General features: G+C 42.0%; 1 protein-coding gene across 1 annotated transcript in view; it reads right to left on the bottom strand.

The window, feature by feature from the left end:
• The window catches only part of LOC120034487 (glutamate receptor ionotropic, NMDA 2C-like), a 64,096-nt gene that overhangs the window by 29,758 nt on the left and 18,027 nt on the right, over positions 1–16,311 (bottom strand). Inside the window, exons 2-3 of the mRNA XM_038981069.1 lie at positions 7,280–7,878; positions 3,643–3,757 (exon numbers count right to left, since the gene is read on the bottom strand). Of these exons, the coding sequence (XP_038836997.1) occupies positions 3,643–3,757; positions 7,280–7,878 (714 nt within the window). The remainder of the gene's footprint in view (positions 1–3,642; positions 3,758–7,279; positions 7,879–16,311) is intronic.

The following is a 16,311-nucleotide window of genomic DNA, read 5'->3' as shown; positions in this document are numbered from 1 at the left end:
ATGGATCACAATGGTAAAAGAGAGCGTAAGAGTGTCCCCTCACTCTTTTTACTGGCTTTACAGAGCCAAACCTCTTTGTTTGTGTCAAAGACCAGACTTGTCAGTGTGCCTTTGTAACATATTGGAGATGAGAGAGGAAGCCAAGATCTCAAATACCTATAGCCTGTCTGGATCCCCAGACTTCTTCTCCTTGTCTCCTTCTACATCTCTTCTTCTTCTCCCCATCTTCTTCTTCTTCTTCTTCTCTTCTTATCCTTATCTTCTTCTTCTTCTTCTTCTCCTCATCTTCTTCTTCTTCTCCTCATCTTCTTCTTCTTCTCCTCATCTTCTTCTTCTTCTTCTCTTCTTCTCCTCCTCTTCTTCTTCTCCTTCTCTTCTTCTCCTCTTCTCCTCCTTCTCTTCTCCTTCTCTTCTTCTCCTCCTCTCCCTCTCCTCCTCTTTGTCTTCATCTTCTTCTCTTCATCTCCTCCTCTTCTTCTCCTTCTCTTTTTCTTCTTCTTCTCTTCGTCTTCCCCTTCTATTCTTCTTCTTCTTCTCCTTCTCTTCTTATTCTCTTCTTCTTCTCTTCTTCTCATTGTCTTCTCCTTCTCTTCTTCTCATTGTCTTCTCCTCTTCTTCCTCTCTTCTTCTTCTCTTCTTCTCATTGTCTTCTCCTTCTCTTCTTATTCTCTTCTTCTTCTCTTCTTCTCATTGTCTTCTCCTTCTCTTCTTCTCATTGTCTTCTCCTTCTCTTCTTCTCCTTTTCTTCTTCTTCTCTTCTCCTCGTCTTCTCCTTCTCTTTACCTTCTCTTGTTCTCCTTCTTCGTCTTCTCTTCTTCTTCCTCTTCTCTTCTTTTCTTATTCTCCCCCTCTTCTCCTTCTCTTCTACTTCTTTTCTTCTTGTCTTCTTCTCCTCTTCTTCTACTTCTTTTCTTCTTGTCTTCTTCTCCTTCTCTTCTACTTCTCTTCTTCTTCTTCTTCTCTTCTCTATTTCTCCTTCTCCTTCTCTTCTTCTTTGACCCTCAATTCGTTGGGGCATGGACTCTACAAGGTGTCGAAAGCGTTCCATAGGGATTCTGGCCCATGTTGACTCCAATGCTTAGTTATGATTTTCCCTGATACACATGGGAAACTGTTGAGCGTGAAAACCCCATCAACGTTGCTGTTCTTGACACACTCAAACCAGTGCCCCTGGCACCTACTACCATACCCTGTGAAGGGAATTAAATATTTTGTCTTGGCCATTCACCCTCTGAATGGCACACATACACAATCCATGTCTCAATTGTTTCAAGGGTAAAAAAGTATTATTTAACCTGTCTCCTCCCCTTCATCTACACTGATTGAAGTGGATTTAACAAGTGACATCAATAAGGGATCATATCTTTCATCTGGATTCACCTGGTCAGTCTATGTCATGGAAAGAGCAGGTGTTCCTAATGTTTTATACACTCAGTGTAAGTCTGCCTCATTGATCCTCATTGATCTGCAATGAGCTGAGCTGTGTGTGTGTGGAGGGGGGGGGGGGGGGGGGGGGTTGTTGCCGAGATGGCTGAACTCAATGCGATGAGTGGCTGGGACTTCTAGTAGAAATGACAAAAGCAATCAGAAGGAGAGATTGATTCTAAGCTCTTGGTGAAAAGACACAAGTAGTTTATCAGCTTTAAAAGGAAAAGAGAGCGTAAGAGTGTCCCCTCACTCTTTTAACTGGCTTTACAGAGCCAAACCTCTTTGTTTGTGTCAAAGAACAGACTTGTCAGTGTGCCTTTGTAACATATTGGAGATGAGAGAGGAAGCCAAGATCTCAAATACCTATAGCCTGAGCTTTGATAATACTTGGAGTGAGCAATGTTCCTAATGATTTGGTATTTTTGGCATTTTATTAGGATCCTCATTAGCTGTTGTCAAATCCAGAAACATACTTTAAGGCTCAGACTGGCTAAAATTAAGGAGAGAGAAAGACTTCTTCTCCTTCTCCTCTTCTCTTCCTCTTCTTTTCTTCTCTTCTCCTCCTCTTCTTCTTCTTCTTCCTCTTCTCCTCCTCTTCTTATTCTCCTTCTCTTCTTCTCTGAGCCTCAATTCGTTGGGGTATGGATTCTACAAGGTGTCGAAAGCGTTCCATAGGGATTCTGGCCCATGTTGACTCCAATGCTTCTCACTGTTGTGTCAAGTTAGCTGGATGTCCCTATGGATCCTGGTGGATCATTCCTGATACACATGGGAAACTGTTGAGCGTGAAAAACCCAGCAGTGTTGCAGTTCTTGACACACTCAAACCAGTGTGCCTGGCACCTACTACCATACCCTGTTCTAAGGCACTTAAATATTTTGTCTTGCCCATTCACCCTCTGAATGGCACACATACACAATCCATGTCTCAATTGTCTTAAGGGTAAAAAAGTATTATTTAACCTGTCTCCTCCCCTTCATCTACACTGATTGAAGTGGATTTAACAAGTGACATCCATAAGGGATCATAGCTTTCACCTGGATTCACCTGGTCAGTCTATGTCATGGAAAGAGCAGGTGTTCCTAATGTTTTGTACACTCAGTGTAAGTTTGCCTCCTTGATCTGCAATGAATGAGCATGTTTTCTTGTTATTCTTTTGAAGTATCACTCCAGGTAATTTTTTGAGTAGCTCAGATATTTCCAGTAACAGTTTAAAGATGAGTCTTTTAGATCACGTCCAGCAGTAAGCTTGTTGACTTCTCAACCTCAAAGTGGACTCACTACACTGCAACAGCTACAGCGCATTCATTTGCTGTTGTATTTTTAACTGCAACCTTTCCATTGGCACAAGCTGTCAATAGACTACTACTCTCTCTCTCTCTCTGACCAACCACACATCTGATAGCCTTCAGTACAGCGCGCTGTCAGACGCTCCAATTACAGAGGCATAGGCCTCAGTTTCAATAACATACCTGAAATTAATAGGAACCAACCTTGAGAGAACATCGATGGCACGTAATAAGCTGGAGGAGGCCCGGAGCTGTTTACCCAGAGATGTGGTTTGGCCTAACATGCTCTGACACACATCAACCTCCATTCAACCACTGACTACATTTAAGGAAGAAAACCGACCTCCACCTCCCTTCAGTGTCTACTCCCTACTGGGAACCCCCTGACAATATCAACCGTCAATAAGAAGGGCATTACGGGTAGAGGGAAGGTGTGTTGTGAAGGTGGGATGAATATGTGAGACAAGGTTCTGTTCGCTAAGAGTCGGTGGCTCTGAGGTAGTGGAACGCTAGGCAGGCTCATTTGAATAGCTGGTGCTTATAGGGAGATTGTCAGATGTGTAATCACACTAGGCCTGTGGTATGGAGAGATACCGGGTGTAGTGGCCGGTTAGGACACTGTGATTGGTAGGAGGCAGTTAGAGCAAAATGCTAGCCTATTAGGTGGACAGTCTGTATTTTGTAACAGGTGCTGCAAAGGAAACGTAACAGCCCACAATATGCCCAAGTCAAGACCTGTCAGTGATAGTTCATGAAAATACACAGTGAATGAGGCAGTAATTCATGTGTTGTTAATAACACTTTTTGGGGTTTTTCCTTTCGTAATGAGCAGGTTATATAGCCTTATTAACTTGTAGTCAGATAACACAAAGAACAACCCTAGTTTTACTGATTGGGAGGAATATAATGAAGTGTAATGTCTCACCTTATCCCACTGTCTCTCTCGATCTAAGGTGATGATGACCATAGCTGGGTTGATCAGGTACCCTTCAGGGTTGAACGAGAAGTCGTTGTGCTCCCATGTTACGTTTAACATGTGCCTGAAAACAAGGGAAATCAATCAAAGAGTTAAATACTCATTACAACATTATACTAATAGTCGTTAATGTCATTAATCCAATGATCCAATGGTTTCATCCTATTTCTAAAGCACTACCTGCTGCTTGTTGTGTACATAGCTATCGACATGTTGTGAACTCCCTGTCATCACGCACTGCGAGGCTGCTCTCTCACCTCTCCTCCCTCTCTCTCAGTCCAGCAGAGGTGATGAAAGCATGCTGGGTAATGAACGGGCCCTCTGTCTAGTCCATGTGAAAGGCTCGTTTAATCTGGTAATCTGTGATAATCTTATTAACAGGCGGAGTGATTTATAATCAAAAGCTCATTAAAAAGAGACCTAATTAAATGAGGTGTTGAATCTATTGACCACAGAGGAGAGAGCGAGGTACTGCACCGTTTGAATAGGGAGGTCTGTGAGAAAGAACAACATTGTGCCAGAGAGGGAAATAAAGGAGTGGAGAGCAGACGAAGAGTGCTATACCTGGCTTTGTCCTGCCCCTCATATTACCAACTTTGGTCATTGTTATTCCACTCAGGATTTTTTGGTCTTTAAAGTGGAAAATCGTAGGGGTTGGAAACAGCAGCATGACTCAAATCAAAGGCTGAAATACAGCTGCCCAGACGGTTCACCTTTTTAATGAAGGATTTCGATTTACAAAAAGAGAAGTTATCTTTCCCTCAGGCTAACCACTTTCAGAAAAGAGAAAATTACTTCTGAGGAGAAAGTGATGTTTTAATACCACTGAAATGTGTCAGATTCCATATTACGATCATGGTCCACAAAAATGTATAAAGAAATCCCCTTGTACCCTGCCTGGAAACTCTCCAATCCTCCCAGTCCAGTCTCAATGACCTTGGCTAGTGCCAAATGCTGACGCTGAATCTGTTTTCCCTACAGAAGCGAAGCCTCCCTTTGGCTGATTAAAAATGTTCTAGAACCAAATAGGATTTGCTCCATGTTCCCTGGCACAGATGGCACCAGATTGCTCTTTTGGGCTGGGCTTTGCTGGGCTGGGCAGGTATGACAGGCCACATCATCTCTCTGTGATGCCAGTACTTCCAACAGTGAGGTGATGGGACAGAGGCAGGGTGAATGAGTTGGCAGGCAGGGGTTAAGGGAGTGACAGGGAGAGTACCATGTTGCCCCCCACCACAACATTAAGCAGATGGAAAGCCACAGCTAAATGACTGTTGAGCAAATGTTGACTGATGTTGCCAACTCTCTCTCTCTGTTTCAAGTCAGTCCTTCTCAATCTGCAACAGTTACAGTTGAAGTCGGAAGTTTACATACACTTAGGTTGGAGTCATTAAAACTGGTTTTTCAACCACTCCACAAATTTCTTGTTAATAAACTATAGTTTTGGCAAATCGGTTAGAACATCTACTTTGTGCATGACATAAGTAATTTTTCCAACAATTGTTTACAGACATATTATTTCACTTATAATTCACTCTATCACAATTCCAGTGGGTCAGAAGTTTAGATACACTAAGTTGACTGTGCCTTTAAACAGCGTGGAAAATTCAAGAAAATGATGTCATGGCTTTAGAAGCTTCTGATAGGCTAATTGACATCATTTGTGTCAAATTGGAGGCGTACCTGTGGATGTATATCTAGGCCTACCTTCAAACTCAGTGCCTCTTTGCTTGACATCATGGGAAAATCTAAAGAAATCAGCCAAGACCTCAAAAAAAATTGTGGACCTCCACAAGTCTGGTTCATCCTTGGAAGCAATTTCCAAACACCTGAAGGTACCACATTCATCTGTACAAACAATAGTACGCAAGTATAAACACCATGGGACCATGCAGCCGTCATACCGCTCAGGAAGGATACGCATTCTGTCTCCTAGAGATGAACGTACTGTCACGTTCCTGACCTTGTTTTCCTTTTGTATAGTTGTGTTTAGTGGGTCAGGACGTGAGCTGGGTGGGCAGTCTGTGTTGTTTGTTCTATGTTAAGTGTTAGGTTTAATTGACCGTGTATGGCTCTCAATCAGAGGCAGGTGTTTTCGTTTTCCTCTGATTGAGAACCATATATAGGTAGGTTGTTTCACATTGTTTGTTGTGGGTGGTTGTATCTCGTGTCTGTATGTCTACCACACGGGACTGTTTTGTTTGTGTTTCATGTAGTCTGTTCCTGTTCGTGCGTTCTTCGTTTATTGTAAGTTCTCAAGTCCAGGTCTGTCTACATCGTTTATTTGTTTTGGTAGTTTGTTAAAGTGTTTTCGTGTTTCGTCTATCATTTCAATAAATCATTATGTCATATAACAACGCTGCGCTTTGGTCCAATCCCTACTCCTCCTCTTCGGACGAAGAGGAGGAGAACAACCGTTACACGTACTTTCAATCCCAGAATAACAGCAAAGGACCTTGTGAAGATGCTGGAGGAAACAGGTACAAAGTTATCTATATCCACAGTAAAACGAGTCCTATATCGACATAACCTGAAAGGTCGCTCAGCAAGGAAGAAGCCACTACTCCAAAACCACCATAAAAAAGACAGACTACGGTTTGCAACTGCACATGGGGACAAAGATCCTACTTTTTTGAGAAATGTCCTCTGGTCGGATGAAACAAAAATAGAACTGATTTGCCATAATGACCATCGTCATGTTTGGAGGAAAAAGGGTGAGACTTGCAAGCCGAAGAACACCATCCCAACCGTGAAGCAGGGGGGTGGCAGCATAATGTTGTGGGGGTGCTTTGCTGCAGGAGGGACTGGTGCACTTCACAAAATAGATGGCATCATGAGAAAGGACAATTATGTGGCTATATTGAAGCAACATCTCAAGACATCAGTCAGGAAGTTAAAGCTTGGTCGCAAATGGGTCTTCCAAATGGACAATGGCCCAAGCATACTTCCAAAATTGTGACAAAATGGCTTAAGGACAACAAAGTCAAGGTATTGGAGTGGCCATCACAAAGTCCTGACCTCAATCCTAAAGAAAATTTGTGGGCAGAACTGAAAATACGTGTGTGAACAAGGAGGCCTACAAACCTGACTCAGTTACACCAGCTCTGTCAGGAGGAATGGGCCAAAATTCACCCAACTTATTGTGGGAAGCTTGTGGAAGGCTACCCTAAAGGTTTGACCCAAGTTAAACAATTTAAAGGCAATGCTACCAAATACTAATTGAGTGTATGTTAACTTCTGACCCACTGGGAATGTGATGAAAGAAATAAAAGCTGAAATAAATCATTCTCTCTACTATTATTCTGACATTTCACATTCTTAAATAAATTGGTGATCCTACTGACCTAAGACAGGGAATTTTTACTCTGATTAAATGTCAGGAATTGTGAAAAACTGAGTTTAAATGTATTTGGCTAAGTTGTATGTGAACTTCCGACTTCAACTCTATCACTTAATCTCTCCATTTTGGTTGGCTTCTCTTATTGGCTTCTCTTATCTTCTCATTTTTGTTGGCTTCTCTTGTATGAACAATCTACAACCTACAGTATGTCAGTATGACCCCTTCCATCCCCCCACCTCCACTCACCTGAACAGTGTATCATTAGAAGATGCCCTAACAGGGCTGTGGCAGTCATTGTGGCCCTCGGGGATGAAGCCCCTCTGTTTGCGGAAGCTCTGCACCCCTTTGACCACGATGGCCACCCCATCCCGCACCCTCTTCCTCAAGCTCATCCGCCAGCGGTCGGTGATGATGCTGATGAGGCCCACAGGGAAGCTGCTTGGTGGGGGCATGTCTGGGTTCCCCGCGGCAAGGCTGGGGAGGATCCAGATGTAGCCAGGCCCCAGCAGGCCGGCCTCTCCGGCCATACTGAACAGGTACTGGGCCTCCTCGTGGGAGCAGTATACCAGCAGTATCTGGGCGTCGATCTGCTGCAGCAGGCGCCGTGCCCGGATGTTGTTCATGCCGTCGGCAGACATGTCGAAGGTCAGCACGTCCTGCAGTTCCCACATGAAGTAGCTGGTGTCAGTGAAGGTCTTGACATAGTCCACGTAGACCTCGTAGCCCGGGTACAGGCTGGTGATGACCACGAAGCTGTCCCAGTTGTACTCCTCCATCACCTTGAACATACCGTTTATCTGCTGCTCGATGGAGGAGCCCAGCTGGAGGAACGTGGAGCCATCGCCCTGCAGAGAGACACAGACAGCAGAGTGAGCACAGATAACAGCCCTTAATGGATAGTTAATTTAAGCTCAATCAATTTGCTCAATTTATCTAACAAGCACAATTAAAACCTTCTAATGATCTAATACAATGACTTTGTTAATAGCCTGCTTAGTGGCAATTATATGATTGTGTTTTATGTAATTCAGCCAGTCATATGTAAAAAATTTAATAATAATCAAGACAGTAGAATCCTGAGGGTAGCTTGACAGTGTGTCTGTGTGCTCCGTCCACACGGTCCAGCTCCTGACCACCAGCCAGCCCACACAGAAGTGGTGTGTAGTCTCTGGGCTGAGAGGCAGTCCTCTACAGTAAGTGATTCTGTTTGGTGTTACTCTCCCTGTAGCCCAGGCACCATTCATCACTTTAACCCATGTGTCTCCCACTTGCCATGGCAACATTGGCACTCATATATACTTGGCACTATCATTGAGCTCACTGTTGTCGTCGGAATGAGACCAAAGCGCAGCATGGAAAGTGTTCATAATTTAATGTTCACAAAAACACTCAAACAACATGACAAACGGCGAAAATTAAAGCACACAGTTCTGTCAGGGAAACAACACCCCACAAAACCCAAACCGAAAATAACAAGTTATATATGATCCCCAATCAGAGACAACAATAGACAGCTGCCTCTGATTGGGAACCACACACGGCAAAACAACAAAGAAATAGAAAACATAGATTTTCCCACCCGAGTCACACCCTGACCTAACCAAACATAGAGAATAAATAAGGATCTCTAAGGTCAGGGCGTGACAGTCACTGAGCCCCTGTTTTTTCTTTTTATCTCTCACTTTTCTCAAGATGTCTCTCCTCTTTGACCTTGGAGAGAGGAGTATGAAAATGCTGTGTTGTGTTTACTAAAGTGATCCAGGAATTTTGAGGAAGATCAGAGCTGTTTCTTGTCTATGTGTGTGTTTGTAAGAGCATTTGTCTTGTTTAAGTATGTTCAGGGAACAGAATAATATATGTTTTTTTTTCCATCAATCTTGTTGAAATATTCATATCCGTAATGGTCTTGGCATAAACATGTTTCTGCAACCTGGGAAGGCTATGGGCTGACACAGGGCAGGGTTTTATTTTGGTGTTTCTTACTAGAAAATAACAGAATCCATCATTGTTTTTAAAACTGCTTATGACCCATACAGTACATTTTCGTGTTGGATGCCATTGATATGTCTTGACTCTAAGAGAAGTTAATGATTGTTTATTGGTTTTGAATTAAGCACGCTGCTCATAGAAATCATTGCACCATAATTGCTTTGTAAAACCAACAGCATCGTAAATCATGTGCAACCCCAGTGAATTGTAATGATAAACAAAGTGTAATAAAAAGTTACATCAATTACAGAGATTTTACTGTTTAACTGGTTGCATATCTGGGTTGATCATTAAGACTTTCACTTTTTAAATTACGTTGTATAAACGGCAACTTTATAATAAATAAAAAGCGTATAATATTCTTTATCACCCCAAATAAATCTATAACGTAGATTGGATGATAATATGTTTTACTTTTGCCCCTCCTAAGTGAGAATGATTTTGGTAAAGCTCAGTTTCTTGATACTATGCCATTTACACATACAGTTCCTTCAGAAAGTGTTCACACCGTTTGACTTTTTCCACATTTTGTTGTGTTAGAGCCTGAATTTAAAATGGATTAAATTGAGTTTTTTTGTTCACTGATCTATACACAATACCCCATAATGTCAAAGTGGAATTATGTTTTTTGAAATGTTTACAAATGAATAAAAAATGAAAGTTGAAATGTCTTGAGACAATTATTCAACCCCTTTGTTATGGCAAGCCTAAATAAGTTCAGGAGTAAAAAGTCACATAAAAAGTTTCATGGATTCACTTTGTGTGCAATAATAGTGTTTAACATGATTTTTGAATGACTACCTCATCTCTGTACCCCACACATACAATTATCCTTAAGGTTCCTCAGTCGAGCAGTGAATTTCAAACACAGATTCAACCACAAAGACCAGGGAGGTTTTCCAATGCCTCGCAAAGAAGGGCACCTATTGGTAAATGGGTAAAGGAGGGGGAGGAGGATGATTATTTAAGATACTGTTTGAAGAGGTAGGGTTTCAGATGTTTTTGGAAGATGGGCAGGGACTCAGGGGGAAGCTGGTTCCACCATTGGGGTGCCAGGACAGAGAAGAGCTTGGACTGGGCAGGGGTGGGAGGGCCAAGAGACCTGAGGTTGCAGAACGGAGTGCTCGGGTTGGGGTGTAGAGTTTGAGCATAGCCTGAAGGTAGGGAGGGGCACTTCCCCTTGCTGCTCCGTAGGTAAGCACCATGGTCTTGTAGTAGATGAAAGCTTCAACTGCGTGAGGTAGGGTCGTACTCTACGGATGTTGTAGACCTGCAGGAGTGAGTCGCTGCTTTGATGTTTGCAGAGAACGACAGGGTGTTGTCCAGGGTCACACCAAGGTTCGTTGCGCTCTGGGAGGGCAACACTAGAGTTGTCAACCGTGATGGAGAGGTCTTTGAGCGGGCAGGCCTTCCCCGGAAGGAAGAGCAGCTCCGTCTTGTCGAGGTTAAGCTTGAGGTGGTGGACCGACATCCACGTTCAGATATCTGCCAGGCACGCAGAGATGCGTGTCGCCACCTGGGTGTCAGAAGGGGGGCAGGAGAAAAGTAGTTGAGTGTCATCCGCATAGCAATGATAGAAGAGACCATGTGATGATATGATGGAGCCGAGTGACTTGGTGTATAGATAGAAGAGGAGAGCGCCTAGAACCGAGCCCTGGGGGACACCAGTAGTGAGAGTAAGTTGTGCAGACAGATCCTCTCTACGTCACCTGGTAGGAGCAGCCTGCCAGGAAGGATGCAATCCAAGAATATGCAGAGCTTGATACGCCCAGCACAGAGAAAGTGGAGAGGAGGATCTGATGATTCACGGTGTCAAAGACAGCGTATAGATCTAGGAGGATGAGAACAGAGGGGACAGAGTCAGCTTTGGCAGTGCGGAGAGTCTCCGTGACACAGAGAAGAGCAGTCTCGGTTGAGGGACCCATCTTGACTGGTTAGGGTCTAGAAGATCATTTTGATAGAGATAACGAGAAAGTTGATCAGAGACAGCACTCTCAAGTGTTTTGGAAAGAAAAGAAGGAAGGATAGAAAAACATTTACAGAGTTTAACTTCTTGACGCACGGATCCCTTTAGCGGGATCATTTTCGTAAACAACCGCTGATTTGCAGAGCGACAAAAAAAAAAAAAAAAATAAAAATATTTATAATCATGAAATCACAAGTGAAATATACCAAAACACAGCTTAGCTTGTTGTTAATCCACCTCTCGTGTCAGATTTTGAAAATATGCTTTACAGCGAAAGCAATCCAAGCGTTTGTGAGTTTATCAATCACTAGACAAAACAGTAAGAACAGCTATCCGCAAATTAGCTTGGTCACGAAAGTCAGAAAAGCAATAAAATTCATCGTTTACCTTTGATGATCTTCGGATGTTTGCATTCACGAGACTCCCAGTTACACAATAAATGTTATCTTTGTTCGATAAAGATTCGTTTTATAACCAAAAACCGCCATTTGGTTTGCGCGTTATGTTCAGAAAACCACAGGCTTGTTCCGGTCCTGAAGGGCAGACGAAAATTCCAGAAAGTATCCGTAATGTTCGTAGAAACATGTCAAATGTTTTTTATAATCAATCCTCAGGTTGTTTTTAACATATATAATCGATAATATTTCAACCGGATGGTAAACTATTCAATACTACAGAGAAAGAAAATGTCAAGCTACAACTCTCGGGCGCATGAACTAATCAAAGGACACCTGACACGTTTTGAAAGATCTCGCTCATTTCATAAAAGCTTGAAACTATGTCTAAAGCCTGGTCACAGCCTGAGGAAGCCATTGGAAAAGGAATCTGGTTGATACCCCTTTAAATGGAGGAGGGGCAGGCAATGGAACAGGGATTTTTCCAAATAAAAGGCACTTCCGGGTTGGATTTCCTCAGGTTTTCACCTGCAAAATCAGTTCTGTTATACTCACAGACAATATTTTGACAGTTTTGGAAACTTTATGAGTGCTTTCTATCCTAATCTGTCAATGATATGCATATTCTAGCATCTGGGCATGAGAAATAGTCCATTTACCTTGGGGACGTTATTTTTCCAAACATAAAAATAGTGCCCGCTAGCTGAAAGAGGTTAATGGCTGTGATAGGAGAAATCTTTCAGTATTAGTCATTTTAGTTACTCCACAATACTAACCTAATTGACAGAGTGAAAAAAGTAAGCCTTTACAGAATAAAAATATTCCAAAACATTCATCTTGTTTGCAACAAGGCACTAAAATAATACTTTAAGAAAATGTGGCAAAGCAATTAACTTTTGTCCTGAATACAAAGTGTTATGTTTGGGGCAAATCCAATATAACACATTACTGAGTACCACTCTCCATATTTTCAAGCATAGTGGTGGCTGCATCTGTCACGTTCTGACCATAGTTCTTGTGTGTTTTGCTTGTTTTCGTGTTGGTCAGGACGTGAGCTGGGTGGGCATTCTATGTTATGTGTCTAGTTTGTCTGTTTCTATGTTTGGCCTAATATGGTTCTCAATCAGAGGCAGGTGTTTTGTGTTGTCTCTGATTGGGAACCATATATAGGTGGCTTGTTTTGTGTTGGGGTTTGTGGGTGGTTGTTTCCTGTCTCTGTGTTTTCTCTGCACCACCTAGGACTGTATCGGTTTGCCACATTTTGTAATTGTTAAGTGTTCACTGTTTATCATTATTAAATATGTTGAGCACCAACTACGCTGCGTCTTGGTCCGTTCCCTGTTACACCCTCTCTTCTCGTGAAGAGAGGGAAGGCTGCCGTTACAGCATCATGTTGTGGGTATGCTTGAAATAGTTAAGGACTGGGGAGTTTTTCAGGATAAAAAGAAGCTGAATGGAGCTAAGCACAGGCAAAAACCCTAGAGGAAGACATGGTGCAGTCTGCTTTCCACCAGACACTGGGAGATTAATTCACCTTTCAGCAGGACAATAACCTTACACATAAGGCCAAAAATACACTGGAGTTGCTAACCAAGAAGGCAGTGAATGTTCCTGAGTGGCCGAGTTACAGTTTTTACTTAAATCTACTTGAACATTTATGACAAGACCTGAAAATGGTTGTCTAGCAATGATCAACCACCAACTTGACAGAGCTTGAAGAATTTTGAAAATAATAATGGAAAATGTTGCACAGTCCAGGTGTGGAACACTTTTAGAAACTTACCCAGAAAGACTCGCTGTCAAAGGTGATTCTAACATACTTATCTAATCAAGATATATATATATATATATATATATATATATATATATATATATATATATATATATATATATATATATATTATTTTTTTTGTGTAGATTGTTGACAAAAAAATTACAGTTAAATCCATTTTAATCCCACTTTGTAACACAACAAAATATGGAAAAAAGTCAAGAGGTGTGAATACTTTCTGAAGGCACTGTGTGCCATTTTTCAAATCAAATCAAATCCTATTTTATTTGTCACATACACATGATTAGCAGATGTTAATGCGAGTGTAGCGAAATGCTTGTGCTTCTAGTTCCGACAATGCAGTAATAACCAACGAGTAATCTAACCTAACAATTCCACAACTACTACCTTATACACACAAGTGTAAAGGGATAAAGAATATGTACATAAAGATATATGAATGAGTGATGGTACAGAACGGCATAGGCAAGATGCAGTAGATGGTATAGAGTACAGTATATACATATGAGATGAGTAATGTAGGGTATGTAAACATAAAAGTGGCATAGTTTGAAGTGGCTAGTGATACATGTATTACATAAAGATGGCAAGATGCAGTAGATGATATAGAGTACAGTATATACATACACATATGAGATGAGTAATGTAGGGTATGTAAACATTATATTAAGTGGCATTGTTTAAAGTGGCTAGTGATACATTTTTGATCAATTTCCATCCATTTCCATTATTAAAGTGAGCTGGAGTTGAGTCAGTATGTTGACAGCAGCCACTCAATGTTAGTGGTGGCTGTTTAACAGTCTGATGGCCTTGAGATAGAAGCTGTCTCCTTGTTGTCCTTCAGAGAAGTCTAAAGTAGGTTAGAACCATCTGTGTGTCTCCTGATGGCAGACATCATACTGGTCTATTCCTCTGAGTGTCTCCACTGACCGTTCTCATTGCTCTGAATATCACATCCTCTCTGTTTCTCTTTCAATTAGTAACATTGAAGATTTAGCAATTCGTGTTCTACCCTTTTCCATATACAAAATACCTCCTCCTATATTACCTTGGAGGTACTGTAGATGTGATACAGTAGAAGGGACAATAAAACATCTTGCAACATTTGCTTAGCAAGAGCAAGGGTGTTATGCAGGTTAGTAAAGGAGCAGGTTGCGAATATGACATAAATCTACAATGTTCTAACTCCTCTCAGTGTCCCGCAGCAAATCTGTTTAAGTTACTGCCTTCTTTCTGTGCGTGCAGCCTTTTTCATCACTTGTATGAGTATTCATGAGTATTCATCTGGCAGAGTGTAAAATCAATTTGCTCCAGAGCATGTGTGGGTGTGTGTGGGTGTATGTGCCTGTGTGTAGTATGTGTACACATACAAAACACCCTAAGGTTCGAACTGTACTGTTACTGTAGTCCAAATGAGCCCTGAGCATGGACGGCGGACAGCCATAGGCTCAGCTACAGCCGTACCCGGCATGCTAAAGCTCTTTTTATTTATTTAACTAGGCAAGTCAGTTAAGAACAAATTCTTATTTTCAATGACAGCCTACCCCGGACAACACTTTGCCAATTGTGCACCGCCCTATGGGACTCCCAATCACAGCCAGTTGTGATACAGCCTGGAATCAAACCAGGGTCTGTAGTGACTGATATACAGTGCCTTAGACTGCTGCGCCACTCGGGAGCTCTTAACCATGATGCATCAGGACACAACCCATATCTGATGATACATTCTGTTGGACATGGACAATACTGTCCGAATCACATGGCTTGGGGGGATTTAAGAGAATCTGGTTGGAAACAGGTGTCCATTACCAATACTATGTTCTCCTATAGGTGTAGGGCAAGATGTTTGTTTCTTTATGTTGATGGTGATTAGTATATGGTGTTGTTGTTTCCGTGAAAGGGTTGTGACTATAGACTGACGTCCCATTGTGCCTCTGTACTGTAAGTGTGTACATTTCATAAAGAAGACTAAAAGGCATCTAGTTAACAGCTTAGCTTCAACTGGCACTGTGAGAAGTGATTCTGAGATAACTGGCTTTAAAGTTCCATCCCCTTATTGGTTTGAATGGTGTCAGCAATTTTTTTATAGTATTCTTTTGAACTGAACACCATGAATTGGGGTATTTAGAGTACTATCTACAGAAATGCAGATAGAACCTTAGTCCCAAGCTGTGGAGTCTGGTCAGTGGTCAGTTGTCGTCTGTAATCTGCTTACAAACAACAAGATAGAGTGATGTGTCTTTATATACTGTAACAAAAACACATATCTCATGTCTTCTCCCTAATTCTATGTTTTATATTAGCCAACTGGCTCTTTGCTTGAGTGCTTTGTGGGTAACAGACTAGCAGCTGAATGCTTTACAAAGGGGTTGAATCGGGATCAAATCAAATCAAATGTTATTTGTTACATACACATGGTTAGCAGATGTTAATGCGAGTGTAGCGAAATGCTTGTGCTTCTAGTTCTGACCATGCAGTGATATCTAACAAGTAATCTAACCTAACAATTTCACAACAACTACCTTATACACACAAGTGTAAAGGAATGAATAAGAATATGTACATAAAAATATATGAAAGAGTGATGGCCGAACGGCATAGGCAATATGCAGTAGATGGTATAGAGTACAGTATATACATATGAGATGAGTAATGTAGGGTATGTAAACATTATATAAAGTGGCATTGTTTAAAGTGGCTAGTGATACATTTATTACATACATTTTTCCATTATTAAAGTGGCTAGAGTTGAGTCAGTATGTTGGCAGCAGCCACTCAATGTTAGTGATGGCTGTTTAACAGTCTGATGGCCTTGAGATAGAAGCTGTTTTTCAGTCTCGGTCCCCGCTTTGATGCACCTGTACTGACCTCGCCTTCTGGATGATAACGGGGTGAACAGGCAGTGGCTCGGGTGGTTGTTGTCCTTGATGATCTTTATGGCCTTCCTGTGACATCGGGTGGTGTAGGTGTCCTGGAGGGCAGGTAGTTTGCCCCCGGTGATGCGTTGTGCAGACCTCACTACCCTCTGGAGAGCCTTACGGTTGTGGGCGGAGCAGTTGCCATACCAGGCGGTGATACAGCCCGACAGGATGCTCTCGATTGTGCATCTGTAGAAGTTTGTGAGTGCTTTTGGTGA

Source organism: Salvelinus namaycush, chromosome 41 (assembly GCF_016432855.1).
Source record: "Salvelinus namaycush isolate Seneca chromosome 41, SaNama_1.0, whole genome shotgun sequence".
NCBI classification, from domain to species: Eukaryota; Metazoa; Chordata; class Actinopteri; order Salmoniformes; family Salmonidae; genus Salvelinus; species Salvelinus namaycush.
This window is presented reverse-complemented; position numbering and strand designations above follow the sequence as displayed.